This window comes from Sphaerodactylus townsendi, linkage group LG05 (genome assembly GCF_021028975.2).
Source record: "Sphaerodactylus townsendi isolate TG3544 linkage group LG05, MPM_Stown_v2.3, whole genome shotgun sequence".
Taxonomy (NCBI): Eukaryota; Metazoa; Chordata; class Lepidosauria; order Squamata; family Sphaerodactylidae; genus Sphaerodactylus; species Sphaerodactylus townsendi.
The window spans coordinates 78,736,193-78,757,442 of NC_059429.1; the positions used below are offsets into that span (position 1 = coordinate 78,736,193).

General features: G+C 43.2%; 2 protein-coding genes across 10 annotated transcripts in view; one reads left to right on the forward strand and one right to left on the reverse strand.

Annotated features, from left to right (window-relative positions):
• Positions 1 to 16,169, forward strand: part of INAVA (innate immunity activator) — a 55,993-nt gene extending 39,824 nt beyond the window's left edge. For 6 of the 7 annotated variants that reach the window (XM_048496082.1, XM_048496083.1, XM_048496087.1 and 3 more), the window contains 7 exons: positions 196 to 318; positions 3,888 to 4,116; positions 5,570 to 5,623; positions 6,696 to 6,924; positions 7,579 to 7,752; positions 8,812 to 9,544; positions 13,757 to 16,169. In XM_048496082.1, the coding sequence (XP_048352039.1) occupies positions 196 to 318; positions 3,888 to 4,116; positions 5,570 to 5,623; positions 6,696 to 6,924; positions 7,579 to 7,752; positions 8,812 to 9,544; positions 13,757 to 13,849 (1,635 nt within the window). In that variant the 3' untranslated portion in view covers positions 13,850 to 16,169. The remainder of the gene's footprint in view (positions 1 to 195; positions 319 to 3,887; positions 4,117 to 5,569; positions 5,624 to 6,695; positions 6,925 to 7,578; positions 7,753 to 8,811; positions 9,545 to 13,756) is intronic. The other variant, XM_048496089.1, reaches the window with a different exon arrangement.
• Positions 16,170 to 17,209: 1,040 nt separating this feature from the next.
• Positions 17,210 to 21,250, reverse strand: part of KIF21B (kinesin family member 21B) — an 82,218-nt gene continuing 78,177 nt past the window's right edge. For all 3 annotated transcript variants that reach the window (XR_007244485.1, XM_048496081.1, XM_048496080.1), the window contains one exon: positions 17,210 to 20,795. Coding sequence is in view for 2 of the 3 variants with exons in the window: in XM_048496081.1 (XP_048352038.1) it covers positions 20,741 to 20,795 (55 nt within the window). In the remaining variant the exon portion in view is untranslated. The remainder of the gene's footprint in view (positions 20,796 to 21,250) is intronic.

Sequence of the window (21,250 nt, forward strand, 5' to 3'; positions counted from 1 at the left end):
CCATCCACACTGAAGGCATTTTATTTGTTTTTACTGATGGATATGTTGAAAGTTGACCTGAAAGCTATTTTTGCGCAATATGGAAGACCAAATAAAAAACAACAAAATAGTTTGAGAAGCTCTGCTAAACAAATGCATGCCCTCACATATTCCTGTCAGCATTAGAAATGGAATCCTGCTCTTTTTTTTCCTTAGGAGCTGACAGGGATGGTTCCTTCAGAGTATCCTCTGAAAGCAGGAGAGAAGCCCCCAAAGGTCCGTCGTCGAATTGGGGCTGCTTTCAAATTGGATGAGAAGGCTATCCTCTCAAAAGGAGCGGTAAGGAATCTTTGTATGGGTCCGAAGTACCCCTTGGGTTTAGAGTAGAGATTCCCAACCTTTTGAGTCTGTGGGCACCTCTGCAAGTCTGACAAAGGATGGTGTACGCAATGACAAAATGTGAGGTTATACATAATTCTAGCACTAACTTCTCAATATTTCAGGCAGAAGCTGTTCTTAACAGGATTCTTTTAAATTTGTACAGAAAATGGAGCCCTGCAAAAGCCCCCCCCCCCCCCCCCACTTTCTGAACTGAACTGAAACCTTTAATGGCATTCAGATAACAACAATAATACATACTTTAAAAAAAAAAGACAAATTTATAAATGAGCATATAACAAAATAGGGATCGATATTTAAAAAATCCTTTAAAATGATAATTTAAAAACTGAATAAAATGTTTCAAAGGTTACATTAAGAACTCTTTGCAATTACAATACAGAGGAACCTGGCAGTCAATTCTAAGACTTCTCTTGAGCCATTGTCCAGAAGGAAGAGGGTTTTCTATTGGTCTGTGAGAATGCTATTGTCAAGCAACAGAGGTGCCAGGAACTTTCCCCTAGCTGCGTCATATAAAGGACAAAGGATGGTGTATGCAAGTAGGAAAGTGCCTCCTGCTTTCTAAAAACAGTTGACAGGCACCAGGAAACAGCTGCCATGTTGGAGACCCATGGTTTAGCGAATGTGAGCAGAAACCAAGTTTACAGGTCTCCTGAAAATGTTTACTTAAAAAAAAAAAAAATCTGCTCCATGAGTCTCCGAACATGTCTTTAGCCACAGCTGGCCTTTACAGTAGGGCTTTGTCCAATATTTGAATACAGAGTCCCATAGAGTAGAAGGTCTTCAGTGAGTGCTTGCTGATAAATACATTTTGTGGGGGAAAATGTGTAGAACTGTGAACGTTTTGATGGGAAGGTATGAATCCACCGTCTTGGACTAAAAAAAAGGATGGACTAATTTGCATTGCTTCTAAATCCCAACTGCAAAGAATTGCTGCACCTCTGTATTCTGCAACAGCTGAAGTGTTCAGTGATTCCATCCCAGAAGACATTCATAAAAACATGCAAGGTCTACATAGTTAGTACCCTACAGTTTGGGAAGCTGCTCTTTTGCATAGGCATTTCATCCACAGCCATGCTGCATTATAGTTGTTATGGTCTGAAGTAGCCAAGGCATAATGTGAGAGAGAAACATGCATGCATCTGAATGTTGAGGGTCTGTGAAATATTAATGATTAGTGCTGTGAATATGCCTATAACTCCTTGGCAGCTGTGGAAAGCCTGTTCTGCGCTACAGCAGGCTGGCATTGTCACTGTGCCCTTCTGTTTTTACTAGAAACCTCTTTGCCAATATGGCATCACTGATACATTGTAAAGTTTAACTGGGGTAGATTTGGAATAAAATTCTCCAGAGCAAATTTGATATCTTGCTCTGCACAGCTGCTTGAGCAGGGCCCCCAAACCTGTTCTGCTTGGGGTGAGTGGCTGATGCAAAGACAGCTTTTGCTGCTGAAACAGGAATTTCTCAGAAGAGACAGAAGAGAACATATCTTGTTGGTCATGCTAAACCTATGCTATGCCAGAAATAATGGCTGGCACTATTGTGTGTGTGTGTGTGTGCAAAATTACACTGCAACATTGGCAAAAGCGTCTGTCTTCTTACTTTCTTACATCATAAACCAACTTCATACTCATGAGGCTGTCCTACCAGGGAGCAGACCAGTGTCTAAAAGCAAGAGTCTTTATAGCTAGAGCTGTTAAGCTATGGCATCTGAGGAGTTTTGCTGCATGCCGAGTGATGAGGGCGGGATGTGTCTTGTTCCCTAGTCAGGAAGTTTACACACCTTTGTAATTCTTCATCGGTAGGTTTTGAAGTTAGTCTACATGCAGCTGCAATTTTTTTAAAAAAGTCAATCTATCTTTCTAGAGGATTTTGAAACATTTAGCCCAGCCCCATTTTGCAACCAGCTTTAACTAATGCAAAGAAACAAACAGAGAAGATGCATCTTGTAGTACACCCCCCCCCTTTAAAAAAGCAGCAATTTTCAGCATCAAGAAAGCTTGGGAAGTTGATGGAGGTGGCCCAAGTGTTGAACTCTATGGAAAAAGCTTGTGGATGCTTCAGGCCATGAGCAAGCAAAGAGAGAGACTTCAGTTCCAGCCAAGGTGTGGCTTCCATCACATCTTGGATTATGCATTCTCTCTCTCTCTCTCTCTCTCTCTCTCTCTCTCTCTCTCTCTCTCTCTCTGCTGTGGTTTGTTTCAATAATTATCTTAGTGGGAGGTGGCCCAGGTATGTGCAGTGCGGTTTATTCTTTGTTTCTGTGCCCATGGTGGGTGGTGCAGGGCGTGGGTGCTGAGCGGAACTGTTCTTTTGCTGACCACAGCTTCTCTCTCGCACACAACTCTAATCTTGGAAAGCTGTTCTTTAGCATTCATTTCACAGAGATGTTGCTTGCTACTCTGAGGAGAGTAGCACTTCCCATCCCCTAGGAAGCCATTATCTATACTTCATTTGTGCATAGCTTTCCCCTAGGCTTTACAGATAGCTGGGAACTGAGAACGGTCATCAGTATCTCATGGCACATAAGAAGTAAACACCCTTTAAAAGGTGGATTAGTTGAATATGGAATAATTATTATCTCTGGCTCAAAACTAAGAAGTCACTGAGCTGGATTAAAATCCCCATCATCAGCTTGCATTGAAAGAATGAAGAACCCATCTGATATAGTCCTTTCACTGTGAACCTGCATGGAAAACTGAAATCTGTTAAGGAAGTGGATCTAATCTGTGTTTGAGTGTGCATTTCTAGTTAAGTGGGTGGTCCATGCTTTTGCTGCGGGTCTAAAAAACTGTGGTGTTGCAGGTACAGGACACTATGCCAAACCTCACCTCAGGATGTTTGCTTATGATATCACTGATGAGGAGCAGAACAGACTTCTCTCATTTTGTGCCACTACTATTTGATTTTTCTATTCTTGTTTAACTTCTAAAAGCTGATATAATTCCCTACCACAATAGTAAACTATGGGAAGTGTATATGTGCCTCCCCCCACCCCAAGCTTTGAGCAAGTTCATTTTTCTGTTGCTCCCAAATTTTGAACCTTTTTGCTTTTTCTTATGTTGTATGCTTCAGCACTAAAATATTTAGCCTGCATATAAATATGACAACAAAACATTGAAAATGTAATTTCCACCCAACCATCACAACAAGGGCTATTGTTCATGATGCAGAAAAGTTGCCTCACCTGACATTCCATAAAACCTGCAGTGCAGTCGGGACATGATTCTCAGTGAGCCCTTGGCTGAACTCACGACGAGTGTATGCACTGCCTATATGGGGAAGGTGATAATGACTGTAGCTATCATCTGATATGGCCTACCAAGAAAACTGTGAAAGGGATCTCTGATTTAATGGGAGAGTGTTGAAAACAGGAGGTCTTGCTGTTGGCCTCAGACCTGCGTCTTTGAATCTCAGAATTATCTTTCAAGATGCTGAGTCATTCTGTTCTCATTGCAGAGTCATTCTAAAACTGCCTAGTTGAAAACAAACATTTGATTTTTTAACAGGATCCAGTGAGTACACTGGAGAGAGATCTAGCTCTGCAGCTTCAGATTGCTGAGGCTGCACGGTGTCTCTCCCGGGAAGAGAATCTCACCAAGCAAGTCCGGAAGCGCCGAAAAAGTGCAGTACTGAAGGAGGAAAAAAAGCTGAAGGACTTGGAGCAAGCCCTCGATGAATACCGCCTGGCAGCCCGGCATTTGACACCACTAAGGGCCAGTGCCCCAGCCTTAGAAGGTGAGCTGGATCCCTGATGCTGTTGGGTCAGATCCCAGGCCTGAAAGACACTGAGATACCTTGGGGTGGATTCAGAATGCAAAGCCTTTAGAAGCAGGTTGAGAACTGAGCTCATTTTGCTTTGGAAACAGATGTCATAATTATAATATATACAGGGGAGCGTTCTGTTTGAGCATTGTAGTTTAAATGGCATTAAACTGAAGGAGTAAGTAGATAAGGAGGAATTTTTGTAACTATTAAAAATATTTGGGAAATTGGAAAGTGGTTGGCAAATCCCTCAAAGTCATAAGTAGGTCACATTAACTTCTGACAGGTCTAGTTTATTTGGAAATCATCCCAATTCAAGGCAGGAAGTTGCCCATGTACAGCTTTTTCCTGTCCTAGTAATCTACAAACTGCAGTTTTCTGTAAGCGATTGCCAAAGAGAGCTTAAGAAAGAACAGGGAGGACTGGCTAGAGGAAGATGCATGTAGAGACTAGACTTGGATGACGCAAAATCCTGCAGCACAAGATTAACCCCTAGGTAGTAGACAGTTCTGACTCCTTTTTCAGTTGAAACTGCTTCCTTTTATACCAGCTACCCTTCCGCTCTTTGCTGTGAGAGCAGTGGCACACATCTCCACCCAGTCTAGGTATTCCACTAAGAAAGTGCCTGCATTAGGGACTCCTCTGTGGGAACAGATATCTGGCTCCTTGCATTCACATGAGGTGAACTATTCCACCTTTGCCATGCTGATGAGCAGACTTATGTAAGTTATTCAAGAGGTCTGTTGAATGGGATCACCAAGGAATTCCCCTACCCCCCATGTTACCCTTAGTGGACAGTAAAATCAACTCAGTGACCAGCAGCTGTAATCCAGCACGGAATTAAGGACATTCAGACTCAAATACATTTGCTTAAGGTTGCTTAACCTTGTGTTGAACTGTGGCTGGCTTGTTTTATTTGTGCTGCTTGTGAAGGGTGATTTTTCATTTTAAATTCCTGTTTCAGTATTTTGGTGTGGGAGGAAGCTGCCCTAAATACAAGTCCTCTTAGTCAGATTATTATTCATCTGCTGTACCTGGAACCAGATCTTTGAATGGGGTACAGTTAGATCCTTAGGTGGTGTGCTCTGAATCTTTCAGAATGATCACAAATAATTTTTTCTTGGCTGAGATGCTTAGAAATATTTATACATCTGACCATGTGTCATACCATTGATCCATCTTGTTCAGTCATCTACAGCTCTTCATATTTTGCAAAAGACCCAAGTTTCCCCTTGCTTTTACTTTCTGACATTCTTTAATTTGAGATGCCAGGGATGAAACTTGGGAGCTTCTGCATGCAGTATATATGCTTGTCCACAGTGCCACAACCCTTCTGCAGACCCTTGTTTGTGAGCATCAGAAAGTATTAAGAACTGCTTGAAAATCTGGATTTGAAGTTTGTGCCTGTCTTTGTTGTCTCCCCCAGAGTTTAGTGCCTCTGATGAGAGTTCCCTGTCTGACGTTGCCCTAGTAGAAGAAGGTAAGCTAGTGGACTGTGCTTTCAACACTGTCATCATCTTGCTGTTGTGTCTTCCCACAAACTGGAAGACAAGCTTTGAGCAGTAGGTTTCAGCTTTTCCTAAGGTGGGGTTTTCTTACTTATGCTGGGGATCTCTTCGAGAGTTCAGCATTCTCCATGACACTTTTGCAATTTAATAAAATATTATGGGCGACTCTCCTTTCCCTCCAGGCCCACAGCACTCCCGTGAACACCCCCTGTAGCCTTATGGAACAATAACACATTTCCTGGCTATAAAATCCCAAGCCTAGTTTCATACTTCAAAATGAGGGCTGCTTAGCTTGCCTACCCTGCCGAGCAACTCAGTGTGTCTGAGGAAGCTGGAAGCATATTTTCACGCTGCTGTGAGAAAGAAGCTTGCCTGTTTTAAATATTAAAGTGTAAGCCAAAGGGAAAATAGCCTTGCCAAAATTTAGTTGCAGTCTCACAGTTGCCGGGAACTTTCACTGTGGACTTTCATATTTTTGTAGAAGGAAACATGGCTGGCACTTCAACTATTAATATCTAGTGGGCAGCCTACAATTCTACTTGGAGCTGGGTAGTGCTATACGCAGATGCATGTGCTCTCTCTCACACAGGCACATGGGATTTTTAAAAGTTCGTATTGATGTCAGTTTCTGATTTCTGATTCATATTAAGAACTTGGTCATAATACATAACTAAGCTCGGGGACAGGGAAAGGAATTAGTAGATTTCTCTACCAAAAGGCTCAGGAAGAAGGCTTGAATTTTAAGATTGAGAGTGACTGACATATCAGTCTGTTTGACCTTTGCCCATGAAAACCTGCCAAGGTTCAGCAGCCTGTATCCTAAGGGGCCTTCCCCCAACACATGGCTCTTTCTCTAGCCAAAGAGGCTGGAGGAAAGCTCCTTAGGCTGGAGGAACTGACTCCAGCCTATGAGTTGGTTTGAGAGCTCAGTTGTGGCAACTGGACGGTTAAGGGAACCAAGAAAATAAAGCAGTTGTAAAATAAAGCAGTTGTAACCTTCTCAGTGCTAGTTTTCACAAACTGTTCCGTTTTTCTCTTGTTAAGGACCCCAGCTGCTGAACTCTCCTCCATCAAAACCTACTCCCTTGGCTCATCAACCTTTACATGGTTCTTCATCTCAGCCTCCTCCTGATAACTTGCCAGAAGGGCAGATCCACTACCAACCCACAGAACTGGAAAGTGCACCCATCCAGAACAGCCCCTGGAAGGAGACCAGTCTGGATAAGCCCTACAAGAAGACCAAGAAACCTACTGAGCCTACCAGCATACCAAGGTCAAACCCATTCACTAGTCTGACTACTTCTTCCCTAGGTCCAGCTCCTTGTCTCAGGATGTGTCTGTCTGAGGCTGAAAAGAATTGTCATGTAACATGTATATGCCAGCAATATCAAGCCTAATGTCGTATCCAGTTGATTTTGAACTGTCTGCTGACTGAAGGTCGCTGGCACAAACTTCATCTTAAGATTGAGTTTTAGTTTCCCTCTACCTGTAATATGAGGATAGCAATACCAGTTTTCTTTACAAAGATGCTATAAAATTTGAGAAAAAAGTACATGTGGACTTTCAGCACTTAACAAAGTTGTTAAAATGGTAGGATCGAACACAGACATTTTCAGACTGAATGTACATTTCCATCAAATACAGGCTGCACAGCTATATATTACAAAAGGCAAAAATGAAGAAAGCACTTCAGTGTCATGTGTGGAAAATGCCTTTTCAGACATGGTTATGTGGTCCAGTTAACTGATTGAGAGTAGCTACCTTTGTGGGCATACTTGAGCCTACTATTCTTTACCTTTGCTTCTTTTGCTGGTGGAAAGGAAATTCAGCACCCTCTAACCAGAGCCTCTTATTACTTGGCTTCTAGCAAAAGGTCATCACTATTGTGACGTCTTCTCACTTCTTGCTCTCTTGTATTTTCTAACAGTAGCCCAGGCCTGATGCCCCAGCCGGCACCCAGCTCTACGGCTCAGAGGATAGCTGAACCACCTTTGTGCCACTTCGTTCCTGTGAGGAAGACAGAAGTCAGGAGACAGACTGGCTCTAGTGCCCCACCTACACCTGAGTTTCTGGGAAGGAGAGGGCAGTCCCAAGCCATAAGGTACAGTAGAGCCATGAAGTAAATGGGTATATTCATCGTTCAATTACTGTTGCAAGCAAAAGAAGCAATTATATGCAACGGTGATAATCTGTACAATGTACACAGGTGATACAATTGGGTTTTTCTTTTTTGGAGAATTGAGGGTACAAGTGCAGAAACTGGTTTAACCCCCCCCCCCCCCCCCCCCCACAGCATAATACACACATCTCTAAAGTAACTTCCCTTTTCTGAGTTACTGGCAAGAAAGGTAGAAGCCTGGATTGAATATAAAAGGTTTTTGTTGCTTGATTTCACAGATCCATCTCTGTAAACAGCCCAGAGAAAACTAAATGTTGTAGCTGGAGAAGAATCTGAATTTAGCTATCTGCACTCCAAATGCAACACTCTGGGTATTAGACCACAGTGGCTTGTTATAACAGAGCCTGCCAGGTTCTTCTCATGTTTTTGCTGCTCCTGCAAAACTAATTGCCTGTGTTTGGCATTGTAGGTCATTGTAGGCCTGTTTTAGTAGACTAGAATTGAATTGGTGGCAGCTTGGAAGGGAAAGGGACATTGTCCAATGGAAAACGCTAGCTTTTTCTTTCTTCTCAGTTTAAAGTTTATCAGGGACACCATTTGAAACCTATTTCTAAGGCCACGTATGACTCTACCAGCCTTGTTTATTGCATTTATGCTGCCACAGTTTCACATAAGGAATTGCCAATTACATACTCATTAAATACTGTTATGGTTCTAAAATCACATAGCCTATTTGATTTTGTCTGAGTCAGTGTTGGCTGATTGACTTGAAGTTCATGATTTGTGACATGTTTTCACAAGGAAAAGTCTTGATTTACAAAAACAAGCATTCTTCCCATCCAAAAAAGCCTTCCTTTAATTGCACCTCTTATAATTTTGGTGTCAAATTTGATATGAAGTTACTGAAACTCAAACACTGGACTCCAGCTGACTCTATTTAGCTTAACCAGATTTGGGGAGGACAATGCCTGATTTATGCTCTGTGAGAGAGCAGGAACTCTTAATATGTGTGGTGTTTAACCTGATTCTTCTGGCCCACAGAATGTGTTCATCCAGGGAAGGCATGGAATCCCGTGGAAGAAGTGCACTGCCAAGGCGGCGTCCCACCTACTACACAGTCACCGTTCCTGAATATTGCTTCTCAGCACCCAAATCCAATCCAACCATCCAGCCTACCTATCACTCTGCGTCAGAAGACAGCAATTCAGATGTCTCCAGCATCTCCTATACAACATCGGCTGGCAGCAGCAGCCCTGACATCTCTTTCCTGAAGCCAATACCCCCAACACCCATGGAAGAGGCTTTGCAGCCATTCCAGAGCCAGGTCTGCAAGGGACATGAAGCAGGATACCACTCTCAGGGTCCTCAGAAGATGCTGTCAGCCCCAGGCTACTTCTCTGCCATAGAGTATGCAACTGAGTGCCTCCTGCCTGCTGGGAGGGAGCCCTGCTATGGCCGGCCACACTTTCCCTCTGCCAGCTCAGCCCCCTTTGCATACAAGGAAGAAGCAATGTCACTGAGATTTCACGGGTCAATTGTTTCTCAAAGCAGGGTGGTGCGTACACCTTCTCTGAAGGACTGCCTCCCTCGCCCTTCCACAGGCACTTGGGTCTTGTCTAAGTCAGCTGTGACAGAAGAACTAAAATCATGGCATGAACGGACCCGCCTGCGCAATGCACGGCCACATTCACTGGACCGGCAAGGTGCTTTCCGTATGCGCAGTGGGCCAGGTAGAGAGTTACGCACTGCATGTTCCATGGGACAGCAAACACAGGTAAGGACTTAATTAGGGCTGCTAGACTGCCCAGGGAGAGAAGAGCCAGTTTCTTCATTTCTGTCCTTGCACTGCCTGTAATTTAATGCTGGTTGGATAAAAAGCTAGTATGCCAGACATATCAGCCTAAATCTGAAGGATCAGCCTTTATCTGTCTTGCCATAAACAACATGAGCCCAGCCCTACAACTGCAAGAGGCCTTAAGGGGGTGGATTATCTGGGCTCAAAAGAAACAGAAACTAAACTCTGTCCTAGTCAATTTGCCTGTGCCTGGAGAAATGGATGAAAAGGCTATGAACTGAATTTCATTAGCAAGCCACTGCATTGTCTGCCTGTACTCCATAACCCTCTAAGGTGGGATTTGTGTTGCGGCTGAACTGGTGGTTCTTCTTGAGCCCTTCATGGTTTATCCCTCTTGGCATGCTGGTCCATGTGACTTTGGAGGTGGAGTCAGTCAAAACAGAACCTGCAGTTCAAAGCTGGGCTCTACCTGGCTAGGTCCAGTTTTAAATTTCAGACTTTGGAGCAGTTTGAAGCTAGACCCACCTGAGCACAACTCTGCACTGCATGCCCTCCTTGAACACCACACAGAGTTAGGGGGGTGGTGGTGTTGTTGGCATGCAGCTGAATGCTTGCTCCACATATCTTTAGAAGATACATCCCTGGCAAAATGTACTCCTTGGATATGAATCCTTGTTGCCCATAACTAAAGATCCCTTTCCTGGCTTGCTCTTTTCCTGCATTTAAACAAAGAACAAGTAAAATGGTTATGGATTATATCTGCCTAAGCAGGTCTACTCAAAAGTAAGTCCCGTTTTAGTCAATGGCACTTACTCCCAAGGAAAGTGTTCTTAGAGTTGTATCAGAAGGTGTTTCCCACATGAGGACAGGCTTGTGTGGATTCTCTGTTGCTGCTGCATCTGCTGATACAGCGTAGCAACAACAGGGCATCCACAGGATGTGTTTCCCGGCATTTTATTTGCCCCAGCAGCATCTGTTTCCCCACTACCCAAACGTGGGCCCTTTCAGTTTTTTTAAAATCAGCAATGAAATATTGTCATTATATATAGAAAATCTGTCTAGTGGGTTTTCTGAAATCTGACCTTTCCGTTTTAAAAAGGCTCTAGCCCCTCCTGTTGCCAAGGGGGAAGCATATTTCTGCAAGGAAAGATTTTAGGGACTTAAAAAAATATGCAAGGCCTCTCTCTTTCTGCCTCTCCCTTGCACACATTGGCCAATTGCACACAAGGTGTTTGCTTGTAGTAGAGGCGAATGTCCGCCTTGGCAAGATTTCTTGTATGGACGTATTTCCTCTAGCCCTGCTTTTGCTCTCCACTCTCTCTGCAACAAGCAAATCCACTTATAGCATGATTTTAATTTTGCTTCACTGCTAGAGCAGGACAGATTTGCCCCAGACCTCTTCCCTCTGCTTGCAGCCAGCCCACCTCGTCTTACCCTCACCACACTTTCTTGCACTGCTTTGCATGCTTCCCCCTCGCCCTCCTCCCTGTTGCCGATTATTTCCCACTACTGGTCCAGCTGTATCACTTCTGTTGCCCATGGCCTCCCCACTCCAGCATATCTTTAGCTTAAAAAAATAGCCATATTGATAGATCAATAAATTGATACTAATAGTAAAAAAGGTAAAAATAATAAGACTAGTTGATCAATCCAAACATCTGATTTGCCCCTGCATTTGATCAACAAACTGGGACATCGGCTGCCTCATAGTTTTATACACAAGCAATTAGTGATTCCAGACCGCACTGGGAAAAGTCCATTGGTCTTGACACCTGGGTTTACAGCACATTGGGAGACGGACGATTGAGAACGTGGGGAGCTTAGCAAACAGCCTTTTGCGGTTTTGCATACTACCATTACTCCCCCCTTCCTTCCCACCATAAAAGACAATCAGTGTTTGGGTAAAGCGTACAGATGCCGTATTCAAGACTTTTTGCCTTTTTCATGTTGATATATTGATCTATTAGTAGACTGATATATTGCTCTATTGATAAGATTAAAGGTTGATAGGATGGTAGTGCATTCTGGGAAACTACCTTGGGAAATATTTTCAGTGAATGGAGTTACGCACACCATGGACAACCCTGTTTTTAGCTTAAAGAATTAGGTCTTCTGTCATGCGTGCAAAAGTTGCACAACACACGCAGTTCTTTCCTCCCTGGGCAGCTCCCTTGCCTGCAGCACAAGGCAGAGGCCTACACCATGCAAGTAAGAACTTGCCCTTGGATTCCTCCCTTCCTGTTCAGTGCCTACCTTCCCTATTTGGAAACAGACCCAAGAAGTGTTAATCAGGCAACCCTCTGCTGCATTAGGAAGTAGCTGTAGGAGCAAAAGAGGTCCCCCCCCCCCGATTCTGTACATAAAACACGTTTTTACCCAACACATCTTCTGAGAAATGATAGAAGACCCAACTAGATAAATTCCTGGAAATGCTCAGAGTCCCTTATTGGGGTGCATGCTCATTGTTAGAAGGCCTGGTCTTGGAGGGAAGGGCCAGAATATCCAGTACATCCAATACATGGCCTAAGTTCTTGTCTAAGCAGTTCATTAATGCAGATGAACTGTGCTCTGCCTTTATAACATATATGGAGAAACAGGAATTTTCTTGCCTAACCCAGGGAAGTAATAAGGATAATTTTTTTTCTGGACTGATCATGTAGCTTTGTAGGTGCTGGGCCCTTGGGCATAGATGGACAGAGAGTGTGTGAATAATGGGCAAAAACTCTCAGATTTTTGCTCCATTATTAAGAATCTCAGAATTACTATTATACCATCAGTGTGTCTGGTGCTTTACAGAACATAAGATGGGAACTTTGTCCTCAAATCTGGCATAAGGGAGACATCAAATGGAAGACAGAAAGGTAGAGGTGGGGGTCAACAGGGGAAGAATATTGCAAGTGGTTAGCATTGTGACTTCAGCAACAAAATAAAACAGATTCCAGTGGCAATTTAGAGACTAATACAGTTTATTCCAGCATAAGTCAAGGTTCACTTCATGAGATGCAGGAAGGCCGATGAATTTATATTAAAGGCTAAAACCCACAGAAAGGTGGAAGCAAGTGGGTGGGTGGGGAAGAAGTGTTACAAAGAGAGACCAGTTTAAAACAAGATGCAGTCGGGTGACAGTGGGTGAGGACCGCTCCCATTTGTTGATAGGTAGGCAACATAGGATTACCATATCATTGGATCTAGGAAAGTGCAAGATGAAACATGAAAAGCTGATCCAATAAGAAAGCTATAGAGATACAGCTGAATTAAGTAACAGATGTAGGGATGGGAATAGGTAAGATAGTATTGCTGCAGTGGGTGAGGAGTGGGGGAATTACTTTGTAGAAAAAGAGTGACTTTTAGGTTAGCAGCAGCATGCCCTGGAAGAAAATGCATTTAATCCAGTGCCATATGCTCAGGCTTCATTTGGGAAGGTAGATTATGTCTAAGGCCTCAAGAAAAAGGTAGCTTTTGAGGAAAGATTTGAAAGAAATAAGCATTAGTTTGAATAAACATTAGATTGAGACCCAGAGGATGCCAGAGGCTGGCTTCTGCCTCCCCGGCCTCCCTGCTGACAGGGAGCCCAGCTCTCGGGCAGGAGCTGGCCTGCGGCTGCGACTCAGCAGCAGGTGGCTCAGGCGGGTGCTGCGGCCCCAGCTGGCCTCCCTGTCAGCAGGGAGGCCAGGGAGTGCAGGAGCTGGCCTACGGCCACGGCGCCTACCTGAGCAGCACAGAGGGAGCCACCAGGTGCCCACTCCCACATGATCAAATGGCATTCACCCAGGGACATGGAATACGCACTGGATAAAGATCTTAATAGGCGATTTCTTCCACAATTAATTAGATGGCTCATTCTCTTTAATCTTGTCAAGAAAGCCTAAATGTAATATCACTAATAGTCCTGGGCAGAAATCTGACAACGCTTTAAACACCTTTGAGCATCTGTGAATGGAAGAAGCAGCAGAGATTCTACTGGAAATTTTACTGTTGCGTAGCTCAATAGTAGCAATGTCATCACTTCTGTCATTAAATATGTAGCTTGTCACATCTTTCTTGAAAGAGAGTTAGTGACTTTAAGCTCTTGCAAGTACCTTTTTTACTCTTTCTCAGTGTGGGAAATAATTTCTAATGGCAGCTGTCTCTCTACTGTGGAGCTACACTGTTGCAGCAGATGTATTAAAATCTGTCCATTGAACTCTGCAGGTTCCTCGTGTCCATATTCTGAAACGCTCTCCTGAAGGAGCCCCTGTGCAGGTCTACGTGCCGGAGAACGGGGAAATCATTACTCAGGTCTAGCAAGCTACTGAAGCTCCACCTGCCTCAAAGAATCAGGCATCGTCAGCCGGCTGACTTACTTGAAGACGAAGAAGCAGTCCCAGGCCAAACTTTGGCTGGCTCTTTGGCCTGCTATTCCTGCTACTTGAATAGAAGATTTAAGATCTATGCTGGAAACTACAGATGACTACTCAGCCAGTCCCTTTTGTTTTCTGTGCTGAATTCAACACAGTAGATTGGCTGACTCGGAGAGTTGTGTTTTTTTTAGCTGTGGACTCTGTGGAATACACAAGACAGCAAGAACCAACGGCATGAATGTTTCTTTGCCTATTTATTCATCTGTCTGCTACAATGGGATGCTTGAAACTTAGCAGAGCAATGTCAGCTACCTTAATTTCAGATGCCTGCTAGGAAGGGAATCTCATCTGACCACATGGCTTGGCTCTCTGCTGTGGAATGTATGTGCTTTCCTAGATGCTCTGTAGTGGTTCTCTCCTCTGTTCTGACATCAAGCTCTACACTGGCAGCCAGCAAATCAGGCCAGACCAAATAAACTGGCAAGTCTTTTGAAGTGCAAATTACACTCTTACGAGCGTGCCATGCCATAAGAAACTTTCATTCATGACTCTTGTGATAAATTTGGGTGTGTAGATCACAGATTTCTTATTTTCAGTTTTATTGGAAATTTCTACTAAAAAGACCCCATTTCATGGGTGAAATGTTGCTCTGTTCTGTATGTATCTAACCCTGACTCTAATTATTTCATGGAAGGGGGAAGAATTTTTTTCCATATACAAAACAAGTCACTGTATTTAGTAACTTCCTCTTCTTGCTTACCAGACAACTTGTTATTTTACAGTTGACAAAATGTTCATGATTCTCTTGAATCGTAATGAGAAAGCTGCTATATACCAACTTTGGATGCAAAATAGGTGTGCTGCTCCCAGATCTGATACACAATAGAGAAGGGGTGCATTCTATCCAACTTTCTAGGTGTCTAACATAATGTTTAATTCAACCACAGCCAGGCCCACCTTGCACAGGACTAAGTTTGTAATTTTTCTAGCCCTCCTAATTACCTGTCTGATTATAGAGCTTTAACATTTCCTGTAATAACCTTCCTTGGTCCAAGCAATTTAAATCACACCTGCACTGTAACCATTTTCTGGTCTTCTCATAGTATTTCTGAGTTTTGGTACCAGGTTAAGGTTGCTAACTTTTTTTTGTGACAGGGCACCTTTGACAGCTGCATGACTAGCAGAAATTCAGTTGTGGAACTTTTATTATATTTGCATTATTGTGTTAGAAGTTTCACTCACAATCTGCTGAAGTTCATACAGCTGCACAAGATCCTAGTCTAGACTGGATGAAATTTCTGGAGTCTAAGGAACCTCCCTCCATTTCTACGGAAGAAAGAGCCACATCAATTTTTTTTAAATCTCCTTATGCTGCTGGAAAGTTTCCCACTTTGCTTTGTGGAGTGGCAGAATACAGCCCAATGTAGCATAATGGCTAAGATTCCAACAAGCAAATCAGTTTGAGGATTTTGAATGGAGGTTATCCTAAGTTAACCTTTTAGATATTTTCAGTGAGAATGCTACAGCATGTCTTGTTTTTGCCCCATCCTCTCAACCTACTTTTCAGATCTTCCCAGTCATTGGAATCCATCATTTGAGCAACATCACCACCTTCAGTGTAGCAGAGCAACTATGTGCTTTAGTCCCAGCCGAGCACCTGTGCCGCTGAGTCACACACTGTCATTCAGTATTGGCCTATCACCGGGGTTGAGATTAAAGATAAAAATTCCACTATAATTGCCTGAATTCTATGCCCCAGGAAATTGAATTCTATAGCCTGGGCACATTCATTCTGCAAGTTAAACTTGGAAGACACTGAAGCCCCACTCGCTACTGGAAAACTATGCCCTATTCTTCCTCTGGTTTCTCAAATTTCAACAGGTATTGCCCTCACACAAATAACTTGCCTTCTCAACCTTAGGAAACTGGCTCTTCCAATAATATAAACCGATCCTCAGCATCCTGTACTGTGCTTGTGGAATGCAGTCACAGAATGGACACAGCCCTTCCTTGTTGTGTTCTTCCTCATTGCCCTCTGCTGCAATGCTGTTATAAGCAGCCAAGTGTCTTTAACCTTTGGTTTTGTTTGTTTGATAGAGTAGGGATGCTAAATCACTAATTATGGTACCATAATGACTGAGTATGTGCAGTATCTGCAGAACACACAGTGCTATTGAGATTAACTTATTTGTTTAAGTTTCGCCTATTTGTAACAGTTGGTCTCGACTTACCTCTAAACAGCGTTAAAATGTATTTTAACATTTTATCTTGCGTGGACTGAATTATTTGAATTTGTGTGATCTGTTCCTTTACAGCTCTACTAGAACTTCTGACACGGTAACAGTCACAGTCAGCATTAGGTTTCCAGCCCCCAGTGCTCAGGTTCAAGGGCAGAAAGGGCACAATTAGCTGATATGGAAGCGACAGTCTTCTCCCTTAGAATGCTTTGTTCCTTTGTAGCCACCAGGTGACTTCTTCCAAAGTATCCAACACCACAATAAAAACATCAGTCATTAGAAAACACCACCATCAAATCATTTCAAGTCAGTAACATATGAAATTATCAATGAAGTCCAGCTGTAGGCCATGTCACCCAAAAGAATTCACACAATGGATTTATCATAACTGTAACTTATAAACTTTAAGCACTGTATAAATGGCTCATACTGTGCAACAGCAGGAAAAGACCAAGCTCCAAGCATTTTGTCACATTTTTCCTCACCTTTCCTCCAGGGTGGTGAACATAGTTATCCCTGCATCTGTACGTTATCCTCATGCAACCCAGTCAGATTGAGAGACTGTTTGGCCCAAAGCCACCTGTAAGCTTCAGGGCTCAGAGGATATGAACCCAGGTCTTTGCAGCCCTTTAACCACTATGCCACATGGTTTGTCCTTTGTCAGGTATACAAAACTAGGTAACACAAATGAAATGTGTGTAGAGGGATGGGCACTGTGTACCACCCTCACAGCCCACTAAAGTCAAAGCCCTGTAACAATAATTGACTTCATTGGGTTTCAGCAAAAAGGCTGCGCATAATTTATTGAACTGATCCTGAATTGGTGTAAATGAGGAACTGGTGACAAACGAAAGTCTTACATAAGCTGCAGAAACTATTATTGACCAGCAAAAGTTACTTCCAAGTACCTTCCCTACACCCGAAGTTTTCTTGTCACATCAAAATTCTACTCCTTCAAACCAACCTCTAAATTGAATTTCCCCATCTTTGTCTTTACCTGACTGAGGGGTTTCCAGTTTTTCCCTACTCCCCCCCCCCCCCCCCCCGGGCAATCTCTTACTCACAGATTTCATTAACAAGCTTATTTATTTAGAAGAGGAACAAACACACATATTGGAAAACCATGTACATCAGGAACCATAAATAACTTACACTATTTACACAGAGGTATAAAATCTTACACACTTCATCCTGCGTACATACACACACACACAGACCATTTTGCCTGATGACGCAGCCTCCGTTAGAAGCCCCAAACAAGCACCAGCCTTTTGTAAAAGATATTTCAGAGCAAGAAAAGGCACCTGTTATTTGAAGTTATGTGCTCTTCATACAAACCAACTGGTGGCACATATGACTAGGATTGGTCCTCACCTATGATATTTACATGCAGTAGAACAGGGGGTCACTCCAGGTTTCTTTTTCTTCCTTGAAATGTAGGGTGAGTGTATACTATCTGGCCACCACAGTGCATAACAGCAGAACTAACAAGCAGGGCGGCAGCATCTCTGTGTGCCAGATCATAAACATCAGGAATACCATGATAATACGGCCGGAACTTCCTTGTACTGCTTGCTAGGGTAGATTATGGAGACCCACTTCTGAGTCATGTTGCACTGACCTCTCAGTGAACTTTTAAATTCAATCCAAGGAACACTACAAACAGAACTTTCTGCTTCATCACTTTGATCCAGGACATCATGTGCTCGAAGATGAAGGTCAACTGTAATTAACCAGTAAAATGGCTTATTAAGACTGCACCTGACTGCAGCTCTAGAGATGTGCACTGCCCTTGCTACTGGAGCACTAACCCTATAAAAAGAGGTGGTCGGAAATTCTTCAGTATGAGAAAATATAATCTCATACCTTAAAGCACAGTAGAAGAGTGGGGCACATGGGGCTGTATGGCAACATGGTCAGGAGAGGAGTACCCCCCATGCCAGACTGATTCCAGTATATCAAGTATTACTTCATAGGACATTTCATAGTCTTTGTTCTACACAACTTCCTACAAAAAGAAATGTAGGAAGGTTTAGGTGAACTGTGTGCAGCTAATTTAAAATTGGAACCTAAATTTTTACAAGCAGTAACATTTTAAAAAAACACAGGAAACTAACTACGCTTCCCTACATACCAGACAAGGTAGCTTGGGTGGTAACACAAGGGGTTCAGGATGGTCAGGGGGAAAAAGGACTATGCTGATTTCACTGCCAATGGCAGATGGTCCCCCTTTCAAGACTTGATTCACCCAAACTTCTCCCCACTATACAAAGTCAAGAGAAGATTGGCAAGCTTATTGTGATTATACAAGTGTCAGCCTCAGCGTTTATTGAAATTGTGCGGCTGGCTGACAACAAACAAGTCTTTGACTGGAACATAATAAGCAGTGAAGGCAAAGCACAGAGTCCCAACGACTCCCATCCTCGCTACAACTGGCTAACAGAACCAAGAGCTCAAAAATCAGGACCAGTGTGAGAATGTCCCTTCCCCAGACTAATTCAAGTTTTATTTTTTTTTAAACAACAACAACAACAACACCTTGGGCCATGAGGTAGGTTAACACAAACCAAGCTTTCACCCTCTTCAAAGCTCTCACACTCATATACACACACACATAAACATACACACACTTCTCCCTTCTCCCCTCCCCACTCCAAATAAAGCACAAGACAATACATCAAAGCTCTAAAACACCCATACAGAATTACAGTACAACTTCCTACTCGAATGGAAGAATCTGCAGCTTCAACGCACTTGAGCGGGATTTTCACAATGCATTTGAGTGGACATCCCAGTTTATCAGAACCGAGGATTCCTACAAGTCAGGGGAAGAGCAGAGCTGTGGAAATATGTGAAGCATGCAGGAAGCAGGTTTATTTGGCCTGCTTGTCGGCACTGGCCCACCGGTGTACTGTTTTCCTCAAGTCCGTCTGCTGAAGAGATGAACATACATATATAATCTAGTTCCCAACCCTTTGGTGGAAAAGCACAGTACATATTAAGAGTTCATGTGCACAGCATATTCATTTATAAATGAGAGGAAAAAGAATTTGAGGTGTGCTTGGTACCTCTCCAGTGAGGCATGGATAGGTCTTCTTTGATGCACACAGATGAAAGCTTTTTCTGTCACACGGTGACAGGGCTTAAACTAGTGTCCATGAATAAACTGAGTGGAGTCGAAAGAGTCAGTGAAAGTTTAAGGTGTTCAAAGCACCAAAAATCAAGTCTCTCTTGCCTCTTCCTGGCAGAGCTCATGATACCACATGGTACATATATGAAACAGCTGGAATGGCTGCATTTCAAATAGGTATTAAAAAAGAGTTGCTTGGGATGAAGCTGTGAGGGGCTCTGTCACCCCATACCTGGGGAAGTGAGATGGTGCAAATTCATACCACCACACCTGAGCATCAAGAAATTCAAAATCATTTCTTACCATGCCTGAAAGCTGGGGGAGGAGAACAAATCCCTCACTTTTGTACTCATACGAAAACGAGTCCTTTCCCCGTCGGAGTGACAGTGTCATTTTCTGTGACCACTCCCACAGGACAAAATAAATAGATCCACACACCATCTCAGTTTGGTATTTACCACTGTACTAAGAGTCAAGTGTTCCAGTTTCTTGAGTTAAGCTGTAATATATGAAGGTTGCAATGTTTCAAACTTGAAAAATTCTTGATGCCACAGGGAAGGTAACACTGTAATAAATCTTTGTACAGGTGTACTTTAATACGATAGAAACATTCTTTTGTATGTTATGTCAGGAGCGTTTGTGATCTTCAAATGGCAAAAACCAATATCACAACTGGCAGTTGAAAACGAAAACCTTTGGTGATTCCACTTCTGGAGAGAAAGCTGAGAAATACCACACATGCTCAACAACAAGGTGGACTCTTGTGCCTTCTCCCAAACCCACTTTTCCCTCTTTAGGGGGAAAAAAAAGCTCTCTGGCCATCACTGAAATAAAAAAAACAAAACCAGCACTTCATTAACACTCAGAGCAACAAATATTCTCTAAAATTATGACATGCAGGAAAGACATCCAGGAAGCTGTTGGCAGGTTCCAATTTCCTCTTGTTGATTTCACTGTTGAGACCTGAACTATAAGGCATGCATATGAAGTTGTGGAAGAAATGACTGTGGCTTTCTCAGCTTATGGAGTAAAAGATGTTGCAGAACCTCTCCTACATCGTGCTGCCTCATGTCTCCTGGGTGAGGTTGAGAAAATCCTGCTTTGGGGCCAAATGGAGTCTGCCTGGAGAAATGCTCTCAAACACTCAGCTTAAGCTTTCCTTTTTTAGATGGCAACATGTGGTCAGGCTTCATTCTGCCACTCAATGTCATTGTAAAATCCTATCAAGCAATTATAGGGGTTGGGAAAATAGGAAGAAAAAGAGATTTTGCAGTACCATCCAACTGCCACCTATTCGCTGGTGCAGAGTACCAAAAATCAGGGTTGCCCTCTTTTCTATATCCCTGAAGAGTACAAAATTCCAGTGTGAAGATGATCACTGCTTCGTAGCCTTTATAAGTCAGGTTCAGCAAGAACACCATTGTTGGTGAACCCTGCTGTGGCTTCCATGCCTAGTGTTCCCCCAGTTCTAGACTGTGCTGTTCAGTAGCTTCCTCACACTCCAGAGCTTCACAGTCCAGTCGCTGGAGAATAAAGACAGAAGGGTGAGAATGTGATGCTTGCAGAGTGGGACACAAAACATTACACTGGTTAGGAAAAGAAAGCCAGAGCAGTAATAGTAGAGCAATGGACCTACCCTGCTCCCCTCTCTACCCCCCTGCAATGCCCAAGGGCAACATGAAGGCACTGGTGCTCCCCTCAAACCAGATGGCTTCCTCATTGATCGTGAAATACAAAGAATTCCACATGCTGCAAAATGGGGTATCTGTGGCTCCATCTCATGCAGCCTGCACCCTTCTCTGGATCCCCCACCGACCTTCACATACCAATTCTAAACAGAGTTTTGGGGGGAAATGAAGGAAACAAGTTCCTCTGATTTCAAGGGACATTGATTCCAACCTAAGTGTTCAGTCTTACTAATTAAACCAAGCTGGCAAATAAGGAAAATAAATGAGCTGGGTTTTCAACAGCCCCCTTA